Source organism: Scylla paramamosain, chromosome 7, assembly GCF_035594125.1.
Source record: "Scylla paramamosain isolate STU-SP2022 chromosome 7, ASM3559412v1, whole genome shotgun sequence".
Taxonomy (NCBI): Eukaryota; Metazoa; Arthropoda; class Malacostraca; order Decapoda; family Portunidae; genus Scylla; species Scylla paramamosain.
The window spans coordinates 4,450,001-4,467,551 of NC_087157.1; the positions used below are offsets into that span (position 1 = coordinate 4,450,001).

General features: G+C 46.0%; 1 protein-coding gene across 10 annotated transcripts in view; it reads right to left on the reverse strand.

The window, feature by feature from the left end:
- Positions 1 to 13,715, reverse strand: part of LOC135101930 (golgin subfamily B member 1-like) — a 282,995-nt gene extending 269,280 nt beyond the window's left edge. For all 10 annotated transcript variants that reach the window (XR_010269469.1, XR_010269468.1, XR_010269470.1 and 7 more), the window contains exons 1-5: positions 13,554 to 13,715; positions 6,359 to 8,327; positions 5,949 to 6,101; positions 1,851 to 2,027; positions 1,584 to 1,698 (exon numbers count right to left, since the gene is read on the reverse strand). Coding sequence is in view for 6 of the 10 variants with exons in the window: in XM_064006312.1 (XP_063862382.1) it covers positions 1,584 to 1,698; positions 1,851 to 2,027; positions 5,949 to 6,101; positions 6,359 to 8,325 (2,412 nt within the window). In the remaining 4 variants the exon portion in view is untranslated. The remainder of the gene's footprint in view (positions 1 to 1,583; positions 1,699 to 1,850; positions 2,028 to 5,948; positions 6,102 to 6,358; positions 8,328 to 13,553) is intronic.
- Positions 13,716 to 17,551: the final 3,836 nt, after the last annotated feature.

Sequence of the window (17,551 nt, forward strand, 5' to 3'; positions counted from 1 at the left end):
ACCCGCCGCGGTAACAGGTCGTGAAGTGAAGTTCAAGGGGCGTATCCGTCTCGCCTGTCACTTGATCCCATGACTCACACAACCGCCACGCCATGCACTCGCTGCCTCCACTCCTCCAACGGCCTCCCTCAACGGCCTCACCCTACTTCACCACCACCATGAGCCTCTAAACTCTAGTCATCCACCCTCCTGTCTCACTCTCTCTCCTCGTATCCACCCTGTCTCGTTCAGTCTCTCCTTGAGCTCGTCATGCACTTTCTTGTTTCGCTCTATCTCCTTTAAATCCATGCCTGCTTCCTCCTGCCTCGCCTCGCCCTGCCTCCTCGCCCTGCCTCGCCACGTTCCCCCATCTGGTTCCCTGCTAGCTCGAGTTCTTTTCACCATCACACAGCAAGCTCCGTCCCATCCTCTTCCCCCGTCAGTCACGCCCACTTCCTCATTCCACTCAAGGGCAAAGGAAAGAAGAGGAGGAAGATGAGGAGGACGAGGAGGACGAGGAGGACCAGGAAGACGAGGTGGAGAAGGAAGAGGAGGTAAAAATAGACAAGAACAAAATAAAGTACAGGAAAATAGTAGCAATAGCGGTAATGCATTAAAAACAGTGGTAGTGATGGTGACGGTGGTGGTGATGGTGGCAGAATAAAAACAATGAAAAAAAATAAGATAAAGTAAATAATAATAATAATAATAATAATAATAATAATAACAATAATAATAATAATAATAATAATAATAATGTAAAATAATACCTCATAACCAAAACAACATCAACCCAAATTCTCTCCCTTGTGCACCCCAGTCCAGTGGTCACTAGCTCAGTTGCAACGGCAGGTAGTCAGTGAGTAGACAGGCAGTCAGTTAGATAAGGGTCGTGAACAGCGTGACGGCGAGGCAGCGGCGACCGTGACTCCAGCCATGCCTTGGAGATCACGTGGGGAGGGCGAGAGAGGCATGGGGCCGGGAGACTGCGCTAGGGAGGAGTAGGAGAGGCACGGGGCTAGGGAGGGTAGGAGGCATTGGGCTGGAGGGGTGTAGGGGGGGGAGAGGCACTGGGCTCATACAACACATAGACAGCCTGGGGTCACTTTCATACTCGGGGAATGACTCACCCTCTAGCAACCGCCTGCACTATCACAGCTATTTATTGTTCCTCCCACCAGCCACCATAACTACTCGTACTTCCACTCACTCCCACCGCCCAGCCACCGCACTGCCTTTCCCACCACTACCACCACCACAGCAGCAAGCACCACCACTTCCTTTCATCGGAGTGACTGCAAAGCCTATCCCTTCCCATTACCATAACCACTGATAACTAAACCCTTCCCTTCCCAGCATACCCGCACCTCCTTCTCACCCTCTTCCCACCACCGTTTCCCACCATCATACCCTCCGCAGTGCCCAACTTCTCTTCACCCTGATAAATGGGTCACAATCAGGGCACCTCTTCCCTGCACCCTGTGACCACCTCAGAATAACACTCCTTCCTCCCTTCCACACACACACACAACTCAAGGGAAAAAAAAAAGGAAAAATATAAATACTGAGACATGATCAAGTGGTAAATTAAGTACAGTACATACCTGCAGAGCCTCCTCCAGCCTCTTCTTGTGTTCCCGCAGCGTAGACAAGTCTCTGTTCATGCGCTCCAGGTCACGGTCAGAGCAGCGGCAGCAGGGCGAGAGGGAAGGCTCCGGTCTGTGGGTGGAGGGGGGAGGGAGAAGTGGAATCGTTAGGTTCAGTTGTGAATGATACAAAAATACAGCATAAGCTCTCTCTCTCTCTCTCTCTCTCTCTCTCTCTCTCTCTCTCTCTCTCTCTCTCTCTCTCTCTCTCTCTCTCTCTCTCACCTGCATGCCTCCCGCCTCATCTCCGCCTTCAGCCTCTCCTGCGCCGTGCGGGCTTCCAGGAGGACCTTCCGGTGACTCTCCTCCCGCTCCCTCTCGGCACGTATCAGCTCGTTCTCATGGCACCTGGACAGGGCGTCCTTCTGTTGCAATAGCGACTCGCGTTTCTCGTCCTCCAGTCTGCAGAGGCATAGAAGTGGCTTGTGAGGGTCCGTCGAACGTTAGAGGAAGCCCAGCGGAAACGTATGTACGAGTGTTAAAAGATATTAGCGTTTTATGAAGAAATAGATAAACTGAAAGATAAAGACAGATACACTGTTCATGTGAGCCACGTATAGCGGAGGTACGAAATTCTAGCCCGGTAATAGTAAAAGATAACACAGACAAGCATGACAAGACCTAAAGAAAACACAGCATGGTATCATATGTTCGCCTAGAATTAGAATGACGTCACCACTCAGGATTTCTATGAGCTAAACACCCAGCACGTTTATCAAGTTATTACCATTAATTAGTTGGTGTGACCTGTACTCTTAAACGCTCTTGTTCTCTTTCAGAAGCCACAAAGATGTTTAATCAGGTTCACATGGATCTCTCTCTCTCTCTCTCTCTCTCTCTCTCTCTCTCTCTCTCTCTCTCTCTCTCTCTCTCTCTCTCTCTCTCTCTCTCTCTCTCTCTCTCTCTCTCTCTCTCTCTCTCTCTCTACACACACACACACACACACACACACACACACATGGTGCAGAATAATTGTTAACTGTCACTAGAATCACGAAGTCTTTGAAAACTCTACTAATATCACTAGAACATGTTAAGAACAGTCGAAATTAGAGATTGAAACGCTTAAGAATACGGTCCCAGATCCATTTTCTGTGTCTATTTATACGGAGAACATCATCCACTGTAACCTTAACCGGAGCACAGAAGGACAAGGGATATCATCTGTAACTCTAACTTTACCCAGAGCCCAGGACAAGGTGTATCATCTGTAACTTCGACTTTACCCGGAGCTCAGAAGGACAAGGTATACCATTAAATTTTGTAACTTCAACTTTACATGAGCACAGGAGGACAAGGTACAATATTTCATCATCTTTAACTTAATGCAACTTTCCCCGGAGCACAGAAGGACAAGACAAACTCATGTGGCCTCTCTCAAGTGATCCTGTTTGAATTCTTATCCTAAACACATCAGGATATAATCTCCCTAAGCAGTGTGCTCGTCACGGCGCCTCCTCCCCCGAGACACGAGCTGGGCTGCCACGCTTTGTCCCGACTCACGACTAGATTGTATTACCGAAGACTTCTTAATTTAGGGATTGTGTGAGCTGGTATGGAGATTCTTAAGTATTTTATATATATATATATATATATATATATATATACGAGGTGTGTCATTAAAGTTCCAGGACTGGTGTCCTAAAAGATGAATTTCAAACCCAAGGCCACCAAACCACCATATTTCCCCTTCAAAGTAATCCTTCTGGAGTATACAACTGCGCTCCCAACCCTCTACAGTCACTAATCTTTTTCTTACGTGCTTTTAAAATCATGTCCTCTGTTGCAGGTCGTTTAACAATGAGCGCTGAAACCAGCGAACAAACTTGAAGTTTTTGGTGCAGTTGGGGGAAAACGCCGTCAGAAGCACTGGGTATGCTGCAAAAAGTGTACGGGGATGAGACAATGTCACGCTCACGTGTTTTTGAGTGGTGCAAGAGGTTCAAAGAGGGCCGGGAGGACGTGGAAGATGACCCCAGGAGTGGAAGACCCTCAACGAGCAGGAATGAGGCCAATGTTGAGCGTGTCAAGCAGATGGTGCGTGACGATCGTCGGTTGACTGTTCGAAAGATCGCAGATGAGCTTGGCATGAACCACAACAGCGTGTGGAAGATTATCACTGAAGATCTGGGCATGCGGAAAGTCTGTGCGAAGATGGTGCCGAGACTCCTGAACGATGACCAGAAGGGACGACGCATGCAGGTGTGTCAGGACATCCTCGAGCGTCTGGAAACTGAACCAGACTTGCTCAGGAGAGTCATCAACCGGCGATGAGTCCTGGGTATTTGAGTACGACCCGGAGACCAAACGCCAGAGCCTTCAATGGAAGAGTCCGGCGTCGCCACGGCCGAAGAAAGCAAGGCAGTCCAGGTCCAGCTTCAAGGTCATGTTGATCGCTTTCCTTCGATGTGAGGGGCATCGTCCACTGGCGAGTTCTTGCCACAGGGCCAGACAGTCAACCAACATGTGTACAAAGAAGTACTGCGGCGTCTGCTTCGTGCAGTGCGCGAGAAGAGGCGGGAGTTGTGGCAGGGCAACTCGTGGCTGCTTCACACCACGACAATGCGCCTGCTCACAATGCCCTGAGCATCAGAGAGTTCTTGGCCAAGAAGAACATCGGCCGTGCTGGAGCAACCGCCCTACTCACCTGACCTCGCTCCGTGCGACTTCTTCCTCTTCCCCAAGCTCAAGGAGGTCATGAAGGGGACCCGTTTTGATGATGCGGACGACATCAAAAAGGCCGTGACGACGGAGCTGAGGAGCATCCCGCAAGAATCCTTCCAGCAGTGCATGCAAGCCTGGCAGAGAAGGATGGACAAGTGCATGCGGTGCCAGGGGGATTACTTCGAAGGAGATAACCTATAGTTTGTAGCCTGGATGTGAAATAAAACTTGTGTGGCACCAGTCCTGGAACTGTAATGACACACCTCGTATATATATATATATATATATATATATATATATATATATATATATATATATATATATATATATATATATATATATATATATATATATATATATATATATATATATATATATATATATATATATATATATATATATATATATATATATATATATAAGAGGAACACTGGCCAAGGGAAACAAAAAAGAGGAAAAAAAAAAAACATTAAGGGTACCCCAAAGAGCAAAAGCATCATCCAAAATCTTGTAAAGTGCGTTTGTGTTTTGTTTTCTTGATGCCAGAAGTGCGGGGGTGGCGGGAGAAAGAGAGAGAGAGAGAGAGAGAGAGAGAGAGAGAGAGAGAGAGAGAGAGAGAGAGAGAGAGAGAGAGAGAGAGAGAGATCCATACGGTCCATGCTGACTGACATCTTACATTCACCATTTAATTCACACCTGCGCGGCGATATCTTTTCTATTTGTGTGTCTTTCCCCCCTTCAGCTCCTCCATTCATTCCATTCCTCTCTCTACCTACCTCTTCATTCCTTTATCCCTACAGCTCTTCTTCATTCCCATCCTTGGTGTTACTCTTACCTCCCTACCTCTCCTCTTTCCCTCATAAACTCCATCATGCCCCTTACAGTTCCCTTTCATTTTCAGACAGATCCTCACACTCATTCACCAAACCCAGTATCTCTCCCTTCACTCCCACACCTCCCTAACAAAGGTCGGTACCTGCACTTTTTTTTTTTTTTCCGAAAAAAATCCACCAAGATTACACATGATTAAATCAAGAAAAGTAAAAGAAGAATATTGATACAAAAAGTGCATATCAAATGAAAAGTGTGTTTTTAAGTATCTTATTTTTTTTTCAAGTGAAGTATTGTTATTATATATGAAGCATATGTAGCCATTATTGGTTCTTCTTTAAGTAAAGAACATATCTAGTTAACAAGTAAAATGTTTGAATTCAAAATTTAACTTTTTTTTATTTATCTGTACAAAAAGGGTTAAATTTTTTCATTAAAAATGTTTCCACTAAGATTACACATGATTAAATCATTAAAAGCACTGATATAAAGAGTATATATATCAATTGAAAAAGTGTGCTTTTTTAAGTATCTTTTGTTTTAAAAACTTAAGTATGATTATTATCTATATCGCATTCCTAAGAACTCTAATAATATTTTACATATGTACAATGGTTCTTCTTTAAGTTAAGAACATATCCCAATTATCAGATAGAATTTTTTTTTTATTTATTTATTTTTATATTTATTTATTTTTTTCACTTTTTAAAAAACCCTTTCAAACATGTATCTACTCCAGCACTTCCCGGTTCTTTTAATAATCAAATCTTTCAGGCCCTCTCAATTCCTCTTTCTCACCTTTCCTGTACATCTCTTACTCCCTCTTACCTGTTTTTCATATCAGCGAGAAGTACCTCTGTCCTTCTCAGCTCTCCTTCTCTCAGCTGTCGGAGGTTGAGTTCGTGAGTGCGTCTGAGAGCCTTTCTCGCTGCCATCTCTTCCTCCAGCCTCGTGCGGGCCTCGTGCAGTTCGCTCTGAAGCCTGCAATGTCAAAAAAAAAAAAAAAAAAAAAAAACGTTAGACCTCAACAGAAGATGAAATACACATAAAATAATAAATTAATGATAACCTTTGAAGAGTGAAAGCGTTATAACGAAACCAGCTCATCCTTTACAAGTCCATGAAGTGTATGATTTCTGTGTTTGTTAATCTAATGGATCAGTTGTTAAGGAAAGTCCCTATAGGTGATATTATGAATCAGGTTTCGAAGATACGAATGAACTGGCCTTCATATTTACCTGTCTTTTTCAACGCTGAGCTTAGAACATTCCGCCTGCAGTCTGTCCTTCTCTGTGTCGTACTTCTTGGTGAAGGTACCATCTCTCTTGAAGGAGGGCAGAGACACAGCAGCCCACATCGAGCTCTTCTCCGTTGACCTCCTGAGGAAGTCTTGCCGGGGAGTAGTCTTAGTGGGGCTCCTGCTGGGTCGCTGGGACTCGCGCTGCTCCTTTCCCTGTATCGAGCTCACCGGTTTCTCCTTGTCGGCCACCGGTTTGGAAGTCTCTCGCCTCCTTAGTAAGATGGTTCCCGTTGGCTTGTCTTGCTGCCTCTTAGCCGCAGCCTCACTTACTAGGGATACTCTGCAAGCTGGCTTCGGCGTGGGCTTCGGTGGTTTCTTTGGAGTCTCCTGAGGTTTGACGGTGGTTCTCCACACGTTCGCCAAAGTCTGTTTTGCACTACTTTTTAATACTGTTGCGGTAGAAGATTGGTCCTGGAGCTTTGTCTTTTTGTCTTCGGTTTTCACATATCTGTTATTTCTCTTTGCTTCTAGGGGTTGCGGAGTCCCGTTTTTCATCTTTGTTTCTTGGGGTTTCATAGACCTGTTTTCTCTGGACTTAGATAAAGGTGCAGGGAATTCTTTCTTTACGGGTTTTCCTGAGGTTACATTATCTGAGCTAGACTCAGAAGTGACTAGAGGAATGAAGAACTGCAGAGGATCTACAACTTGATCTCCGGCTGGCGCTGCATTCTCGCCGGCAGCGTCGTCAGCAGACTTCGTGATCTTGGCTGGAGGGGGACCGTCGAGGGTGAAGGTTCCCTCGCGCTTGACGGTCGCCGGACAAGAGGTGACACTTGGGTCTTTTTGAGTTTCAGGCGTTCTTGGTGAAAGTTCCACATCATCAAGCAAACGCCCATTTTGCTGTGGTAGTGAGTCCGCCTCACTGCAAGCGTTAAGCTCCTGAGTCCCCGAGTTGGGCCGACATTCGTCAGGGGTATCGCTGCTGGGCCTCACACTACCTTCTACTGGTTGGCATGGAGATACCGGAACTTGATTGTCTTGGTGAAGCTTCTTATCGATGTATTCACAACTCTGATCAGGTACAAGTGGGTCAGGGCGCCCTTCAGGGGCACACACACATTCGTCACTCTCACTAAACACAGGCACGCTCTCGCTTCCTTCAGTCGCTGCGGGATATGGCACTGTGGACGCCGCAGCATCACTGCTGACATCACACTTGGCACTCTTTTCCTCGCCAGGTTCGGGACGCGTCAGGCTTGCAGACTCATGTGAGCGTTTGGCAGGGCAGTGCTCCGATGTGGTGGTGGTCGAGGGGCGGCCGCAGGAGGCGTGTTCCTCGGCGGCCCTCTCTCTGTCACCTCCGGGTGTGCCTCTCTCAGTGGGGCATGGAGGGAGGGTCTGCTCAGTGTCGGCGCCCTCACCGACACACATCGAGCCTTCCTTACTGTCGCCATTCTTCCTCACCTTGGAGTCGCTTTTGCCTTTTTCTTTCCATGCGGGGTCATTCACATTTTCCGTCTGGGTTTCAATCGTTGACTTCCTTTTCTTGGACTTTTTCCTGAGGAACTTCTTGAAGGGGGAAGGAAGTGCGCGGTCGTCCTCGTCCTCGCCGCAGTCACCGATGGGATCCACGTGAGGGTCGTACACGCGCGTGTCCACGATGACATCATCATTATCGTCACTCGTGGAGAACTTAACCTTCTTCTTCTTCCTCTCAAGCGTTTCTGAGAAGGACTTTTCTCGCTTCAGCTTGGGCAGTCGCGCCAGCAGGGGGACGCTCCGGTGGTGCTGTCCCGCCTGCGTCTCATGCTGCTCCGTCCCTTGCCTAGACGTGGTCGTGGGGGTCGTCGTTTCCTCCGTGGCACGTCCCTGCGCACCGCCGTCGGACGTGGGTGGGGTCATTGTCGCGTGGGGGAAGTCGTTGTCCGAGAGTGTGGCAGAGATCGTGATTTCGTTAATCGACATTGCTGAAACACAGGACAGGAGAAACTTGTTAATGACTTGCTGGTGGTACTCAGAGAGAGAGAGAGAGAGAGAGAGAGAGAGAGAGAGAGAGAGAGAGAGAGAGAGAGAGAGAGAGAGAGAGAGAGAGAGAGAAACTAGTATTATTACTGCTGCTGCTGTTACTACTACAATTACTAATACTAGTATTACTACTATTACTATTACTACTAATAGTAGTAGTAGTAGTAGTAGTAGTAGTAGCAGCAGCAGCACCAGCACCAGCACCAGCAGCAGCAGCAGCAGCAGCAGTAGTAGTAGTAGTAGTAGTAGTAGTAGTAATAATAATAATAATAACAATAATCTTTGTGTACGCACCATTTTTCATTTATATAAATAATACTATATGATATCTACGGTCAATACACACACACACACACACACACACACACACACACACACACGGTATCGGCAAGTTGAAAGAAAAAACGTGAATTCCATACATTCATTCCAAAAACTGCTGAGATCGGAAGTACACACGTAACGATTTAAATAACTGTGTGTGTGTGTGTGTGTGTGTGTGTGTGTGTGTGTGTGTGTGTGTGTGTGTGTGTGTGTGTGTGTGTGTGTGTGTGTGTGTGTTGTGTGTGTGTGTGTGTGTGTGTGTGTGTGTGTGTGTGTGTGTGTGTGTTGTGTGTGTGTGTGTGTATGTGTGTGTGTGCGCGCAGAGACTAATGGCGGAGTTCCGTGCGGGAGGTCAAGTTACGGTAAACAAGATCCGAAGTTACTTGTGAGCGGTGGGGGCTGGACACACACACACACACACACACACACACACACACACACACACACACACACACACACACATTATTTTTTTTTCCACTGTTCCTTTTAAACCAAAGAGAACATGGGATAACTAAAATCATACACACACACACACACACACACACACACACGAGTAGGAACAGCGCTCATCCTCACGAATGCCAAACAGATTAAACAGAGATTAACTTTTTTACTCCCTCGTATCTACATATTTACCTATTTCCCGTTGCTCACGAGAAAAAGGAAGAAATAACGAAAAAAAGAAAAAAGTGCATGACCTACAAAGCATCAAAATCCACTCCAGAACTTTTCTTTATAAGGTAAAATTTTCTTCACTACTTGGTAATGAAAGAGAATGTTAAGATAATACATTACTATTGAATATACAACTTCCTTGATCATTTTGTTTAACCGCAAGGCATTTCTCAAGCAAAGTGAATTCAACAAGAAAGAAGTCACGTCCTACCCTTCCCCTCCCCGCTCACACCCTATCCACTCCCCGCTCACACCCTATCCACTCCCCGCTCACCCCCACCCAAACCCCGGCAGAGGAACAGACCAAATAGACTAGTTGCTGCGTGGGAGGAATGGAAGGAGGGAAGTAGGCAGATGGAGGAGGAGGGAGAGAGAGGTGAGGTGAGGGAAGGGGTGGGGGGGGAGACAGGAGGTTGAGAGAACACAAGGTTAATGCAATATCTTTCCTACCGCTCCACGTGAGAATCATGAAGAAGAGAAAGAAGTAAATAAACACAAAATATACGTAAGCGCAACTATTATTATTGTTTTATGTAAAATCTTGCTTTATTAGGCTTCATTTTGTTGTTCGCGAACCCTGAGCGGCGCAGATTATGAGAGAAGGTGCTGTTATGGAGTGGGAGGAGAGCGATACTGAAGGGGCGGCACTGTGATCCCAGGGAATGAAGCACCGGACGATAACTTGTGGGAATGCTGGCGTGGAAGTGGCGATTTGGCTGCACTCACTGATGTCCGTTAGGTAAAAAGTATCGCAACGGAGAGAGAGAGAGAGAGAGAGAGAGAGAGAGAGAGAGAGAGAGAGAGAGAGAGAGAGAGAGATCTACTTATCTATGTATATCAAGGGTATTTGCCTATCTAATAATTACTGCCAGTTAACTATGTGTGGGAGAACAAGATAGAAAATAGAACAAGGCTCTCTCCCCGCCCACTTCTCCCCTTCAGCCGGTGTGAGAGAGAGAGAGAGAGAGAGAGAGAGAGAGAGAGAGAGAGAGAGAGAGAGAGAGAGAATGAGTTGATAGGAATAGAAATCTACTGAAGAAGAAAAGAATAATGAAGAAACGAGGAAAAGATGGAAGCAGAGAAAAAAAATTATAATCACTGTGAAAATGAGCAATTCAAGAAGATACAATGTCATTTCAAAGACTGCTGCTGCTCGTCTTTTTTTTTTTCCTGCCCTGATCCTCATGAATGACATCTATGGCTCCTTCGCCTCCTCTCTCTCTTACTTCTTTTCTTTCTTCATCCTCTCCTGAATGATGTCACAGGTATTTCCTCCTCCTCCTCCTCCTCCTTCTCTTCTCTTTACTCCCCGTCCTCCTTTTCTCCTCAACACTCGGCAGGGGTGTGGGGGCCTAACATCAAAGGCCTGCTCAGAGGGCCAGGAAGCAAAGCACAGGAGTGATGGGTTTCAGTAAGTGTCCGGAAAGGAAATTACATCTGGCATAAAGAGTCCCGCAATTTGAGGGCGGCGCAGGACGGTCAGGAACAGGTAGGAGGCGAGAGCAGTGGCAGAGGCGGCTCCGTCCCTGCCACTGCCCTCCTGTCTTCCTCCCATCTCCTTTTTAGTTAGTTTAATCACTTCCCTCCCTTTACTCTCTCTCTCTCTCTCTCTCTCTCTCTCTCTCTCTCTCTCTCTCTCTCTCTCTCTCTCTCTCTCTCTCTCTCTCTCTCATGTTTCCAAAACAATATGCAATTCCTTCTCTTCCTCTGTACCATCACCTCACATGGCGTTATCTTCCTCCTCCTCCTCCTCCTCCTTCAACTCCTCCCTTCATTGTCTCCAGCATTGCGTCACGTGGTCATCAGAGGCACGAAAAACGAATCCATTCACCTATTTATCCTACTAACTTCCAATACATCCTATTAAACTATCACTGGAATATGTTGAATAAGAGAGAGAGGGAGAGAGAGAGAGAGAGAGAGAGAGAGAGAGAGAGAGAGAGAGAGAGAGAGAGAGAGAGAGAGAGAGAGAGAGAGAGAGAGAGAATAATCGAGAAGACAACTCACAACTCATCTTGCAAATCTACAAAATGTGTACCAAACTAGCGAACACTTCTCTCCCTTCTTCCCTCCCTCCCCCAGGACCCTCGCCTCCTCGCCTCCCACGCCCCCTCAGCCAGCACCATGTTACCCTCACTGAGTCGCCTCGCAGCTGCTGCCGCCGAGCCTCATGACGACCTCAAATCCTCAACCTAATGACAGCAAAATAGAATGATCTTGAAATTAGTCTACAATCCCCTCGCCATCCATTCCCCCAAGTAAACTCCCTCACTCCTCAGTTTGTCTTAATGATGTTACTCGTTCCCCATTCCCTCGCCTGGTTCTCTCTCTCTCTCTCTCTCTCTCTCTCTCTCTCTCTCTCTCTCTCTCTCTCTCTCTCTCTCTCTCTCTCTCTCTCTCTCTCTCTACGAATATTTCTCCTCCTCCCTGTTCGTATTCTCATTTCCTCTTGCTACGTGAATCTTTTTTTTTTTTGTGTGTGTGTGTATTACTACCCATCATTTGTAGCGCTGCATAAGCTTGCAACACGTGTAGCTGGAACGTGACACACACACACACACACGCACACACACACATACACACACACACACACACACACACACACACACACACACACACACACAATAATAATAATAATAATAATAATAATAATAATAATAATAATAATAATAATAATAATAATAATCTACCTATTTCATTTCTGCTCGAATTATCCAGTTGTTATAACATAAAACGAGGAAGTTTTTTTTTTTTTCGTGACATTCATAATGAACTTTTCAGGGTAACCAACAAGCCTCCCTCTAACTGCAAAATCTTGAGACACGAAAAGAGTGGTCAGTGATAGAAATTTCGTGGCGTGACCTCCATACACGGCAAGATATCGTTAATATCTACTAACAGAAATTAAAACTAGTCATTCTAATTATAATTATCGCCATAACCTCCATATGGAAGGCATTACTGCGACACAGCGTTTGCAACAGCGGGTGTCTCTCCCTGGGAGCCACGCAGACCACAACAAAGCCCGGCCACCGTCCACTGAATAGCCTCGGCGGACGGTGCCACCCAGTCCTATCGAGGCTGTGGCCAAGCTTTCCACGCGTCCCTCACATCTCAACCTTGAAGCAAACCCTTGCTAATGCCATGAAACGCAAATAAATATTTTGACATACAACTCAAGCTGTCTCAAGGACTAACAAGTTTTTTTTTTTTATCTATTTATTTATTAATTTATTTATCTATTGGTTAAGAGACACCTTCTGGTTATGATGACGTAAAACTGAGTCACCGCCTCATCTCCATACACGTTTGAGATGAAAGAATTGACAGGAGACAAATCGACGTGATCCCAGCCCTGCCTACACCTGGTCTGGTCTGATCTTCAAGTATGGTCTATCATATTACATAACACTGCAAGTATGCAACTATACCATGGTTAATGAATGCGGACAGCGCTGTTAATTGTGCAGCATCCAGACGACGGACCCCGATGCTGAACCAGAAATTGAGAATAAACAATTACATCAAATAATTCCATTTTTTTTTTTACTAACGTTTGGAGATTAGGTAGATAACAGAAATGGAATAATCAAGTTATGCATCAATACCGCACATTGTTACTATGAGCACACCCTTATCAGACCAGATAGCCAAGCACTTAAGAGAGCGCTGCACACTTCTTAAGGAATGTAATAAACTGGTGAGCGTGGGAGTAATGATGCCTCTCTAGAACGGTTACGTCTTCCATCCGCAGGGCACCGTGGCTCTGCCTTGCCGCGCACTTCTCCCGCACCCTGCACAACCTCGCCCACACTTGCGGTTTCACAATTAGATATGAAATCCCCTTCCTGTAGTACCTGTTTGTCATGTTCCTTTTATCTATACTGGTGATTTGTAACTACACTTATTCACCTTTGTTTTCTAGATATCTACGCATATAAACATCCCTTAAAATAATCATAAGGTTGCATTGTAGTGGCCTAGTTTTCTCGTGGCACTTGTGTCTTCTCAAATATCTGTAATGAAATGTCATGTTTCCCATCCAGATATCTGGTGTGTGCGTGCATGCATGATGCTTAAAATTGTCTTTACAAACTTATACAATCTTTATGCTTGTGTTTTACCACAACACAAACAATCACACCAAAACAAAAATAGTAATATATACGTACCGACTCGCTAACATATAAATCCACAAACATGCGTCGATGCTTACAGGGGTCACACAAATCACACGTAATAAATATCCTTAAACCTAAGTTCGAAAAACTAAAACTATCAAAGTTCGGTCGTGTGCATGGCAGAAAACTTGGCTCGAAACTGCGAGGCCGGAGGGCGGCGTCACCCGAGGGTGCCGCTCGGCGGGGCGTGGTTACGAGATGCCATGTACTCCTTTCTTCCTCCCTCACCAGAACACGGCCAGAACACGGCCACCACAGCCCACCAGCAGTACTGACCGCCGACCACTCATCCATCACTCAGTGTTTATATTTAGGCTAAAGCTTTTACGCTCACGATTACAGACATTGGAGTTATTAGGAATTCTTCAAGGTCACTGGTGTGTGTGTGTGTGTGTGTGTGTGTGTAACATTTCATGTATTCAGCCATAAAGGAAACCCTTGAATTAATCATCAATGAACCAAACTGAGAAAACAATAGAAAACAACAGCGCCACCCATGACTGTCTCTTGCAGATAAGAAATCTTGGCCAAACATTATCTTCCACGTGAAAGCTCGACTTGAAGGTACAGCGTCACCATTTTAAAGAATATAAATGACCACAAGCTACTAGAAATCCTTCGAAGTCTCGTGATAATTTATGCTGCAAACAAGATGATTAAGTAGCAGGAATGAGTTTCCTCTGGTTTCACTGATTTTACGCTACTCAACGCAGGGGCGCCACAAAAATGGTTGACGGTATGTATACCAATATCAGAACATGAGCCGAATATCTCTTGGTGGTTATACGTAGGTTATTAATGAACAAAATTACACGTGGATATCTAATGTACACACAAGAGACTGGAAACGAAGGTTACACACACTGCCGTTCGTCTTCTGGCTCGTCCAGCTTCTGCAATTTGCTCGAAGTCTCGAATCCTACACTCGAACAGGTGGTTTCATTAACCTCATTTGCCCTACATCTACATGCAAAGTAAGCTGGAGGATGCTGGACCTCCTTACTACCACAAGACAGCATTCAAGTTTCACCCGAGACGTACTCGACATCCTCCACTTTGGACTGCTCCTGCACCTTGAGACGCTTGTTTTCTTTTCATTAACCAGATGGAGGAAACTGTTCTCAGAAAGCAAAAAATGTTGATTCTATATATTAAAAAGAATCTTTGCCATGCTTCCTTGACATTCTTCTCACAAGTTAAGGACACATAATACTGATCTTAAAGTAGGTGATATAACAAGAGAAAAAAAAAAAACAGGAAATAGCAAAAAATGAAAGGTACATACAATGAGAAAATACACACACACACACACACACTGTAAATTTCCTTGCCCTGCTGGGACATTCAAACCTCCATCTATATTTTAGCTGCCTCCCTTCTCAACTGTCCTTCCCTGTGCATTACAACAAAACTTATTTGGTTATCAGGCAAGCAAGAAGTCTTTTCCTTTAAACAAATGACAAGGAATCTCGGCGAGTGGACTCTGATCGAGTTATGGAAAAGAAGTGTTGAAGTTAATTCGCGAATACTCAAGTATGGAAGGCAGTGATTTGAGACAAAAAAAAATGTAAAAAATGAGCAAATACATACATACATAAATAAAATAATGAAAATAAGTAAATCCACTTTCATAAAAGAAAATAAAATAAAATAAAAAATAAAATAAAAAAACATAGTAAGCAAAAACTGCGAGAAAAAAAGTTGATTCATCTTTCTATTTCATCTTTAGTCCACCAAAAATAAACCGAAAAAAAAAAAAAGGCAGAAGTATTATAAAATTCATATAACATCTTTCATACCTGTTTGGTGACCCGATGGCGTGGTGGCCACTCCCCTTGCCTGATGACCTGAAGCTGTGGCGACACTCCTTGCTTGGTGACCTGCAGCTGTGGCCACTCCCCTTGCTTAGTGATCTGCAGTTGTGGCCACTCCCCAGACTTGATGACCTGAAGTCGCGGCCACTCCCTTTGTTTGGTGACATAAAGCTGTAGCCACTCCTCTTGCTTGGTGACCTGCAGCTGTGGCCACTCTCCTTGCTTGGTAACCTGCAGCTGTGGCCACTCCCCTTGCTTGGTGACCTGCAACTGTGGCCACTCCCCTTGCTTGGTGACCTGCAGCTTTGGCCACTCCCCTTGCTTGGTGACCTGCAGCTGTGGACACTCCCTTTGCTCTGGGACCTGAAGCTATGGCCGCTCCCGCTGATTGATGACCTGCAGCTGTGGCCACTCCCCTTGCTTGGTGACCTGCAGCTGTTGCCACTCCCCTTGCTTGGTGACCTGCAGCTGTGGCCACTCCCCTTGCTTGGTGACCTGCAGCTGTTGCCACTCCCCTTGCTTGGTGACCTGCAGCTGTGGCCACTCCCCTTGCTTGGTGACCTACGACCTACAGCTGTGGCAACTCCCCTTCCTTGGTAACCTGAAGCTGCAGCCACTCTCCTTGATTGGTGATTTGAAGCTGTGGCCACTCCCTTCGCTAAATAACCTGCAGCTGTGGCCACTCCCCTTGCTTGATGATCTGCAGCGATGGCCACTCCCCTTGCTAGGTGACCTACAGCTGTGACCACTTTCCCTGATAGGTGATCTGAAGCTGTGGCCACTCCCCTTGCTTGATGGTCTGCAGCTGTGGCCACTCCCCTTGCTTGGTGACCTACAGCTGTGGCAACTCTCCTTACTTGGTGACCTGCAGCTGTGGCCACTCCCCTTGCTTCGTAAACTGCAGCTGTGGCCACTCCCCTTACCAGATGATCTGCAGCTATGGGCTCTCCCCTTGCTTGATGATCTGCATCTGTGGCCACTCCCTTTGCTTGGTGACCTGCAGCTGTGGCCATTCCCTTGCGTGGTGAACTGAAGTCATGGCCACTCTCCTTGCCTGGTGAGTCCAACTGTGGCCATTCCCCTTGCTTAGTGACCTGCACCTGTGGCCACTCCCCTTGTTTGGTGATCTGCAGCTGTGGTCACTTCCCTTCCTTGGTGACCTAAAGCTGTGGTCTCTACCCTTGCTTGGTGACCTGCAGCTGTGGCCACTCCCCTTGCTTGGTGATCTGCAGTTGTGGCCATTCCCCTTAATAATGACCTGAAGCTGTGGCCACTCCCCTTGCTTGGTGACCCGCAGCTGTGACCACTTCCCTTGCTGGATGACCTGCAGCTGTGGCCACTCCCTTTGCTTAGTGACCTACAGCTGTAGCCACTCCCTTTGCTTGGTGACCTGCAGCTGCAGGCATTCCCCTTGCTTTGTGACCTGCAGCTGTGGCCACTCCCTTTGCTTGGTGACCTGCAGCTGTAGGCACTCCCCCTGCTTCGTGACCTTAAGTCATGGCCACTCCCCTTTCTTGGTGATCTGAAGCTGTGACCGAATGGTCACACGAGGGTTGGTGACCTTGATGACGTCACTGAGGTGAGATACTCCTTCATCACTGTCCTTGATGGTATCACTGATGTGGTGTTTGCAATCATCCCGGCATACCATCTTTAGTACAAAGATCTTCCAGGTGAAGATATTCTCTGATGGACTTCCAAAGACTGACACATGACATGCATAGTCCCTGAAACAAGAATATCATATATTTTGCATTCTGCAACATACATAATTTAGTGTCAACTTTCTAAGGTCACACATCTATTGATTTGTGGGATGTGAAAGAATAAGAACCTCCATTCCTCCAATACCTTTGTCCAAATGATGTTTCCTTTTGAGGACCCCATTGAGTTTTATTTGGTTGTAAAGAGCTGGAGTGTCTCGTAAATTTCCCCAGGAGGAATTCTCTCTCCTTGCACCCATCCTTAAAAACAGCTTCAGATAAAGAGCAACAGAGTTCATGGCAGTCTCCTTAAATTCATCAGCTATCACCATCCTCCTAATTAGTCATAACTAGTAAGCACCTCCATGATGGCACATGACATCTTTGATGAATGTCATGAAGGGATGCCATGCTGTTAATCATGTATTCTGTTAAGTTCTTCACATTACCAGTCAAAATAAACTTCAGTGTT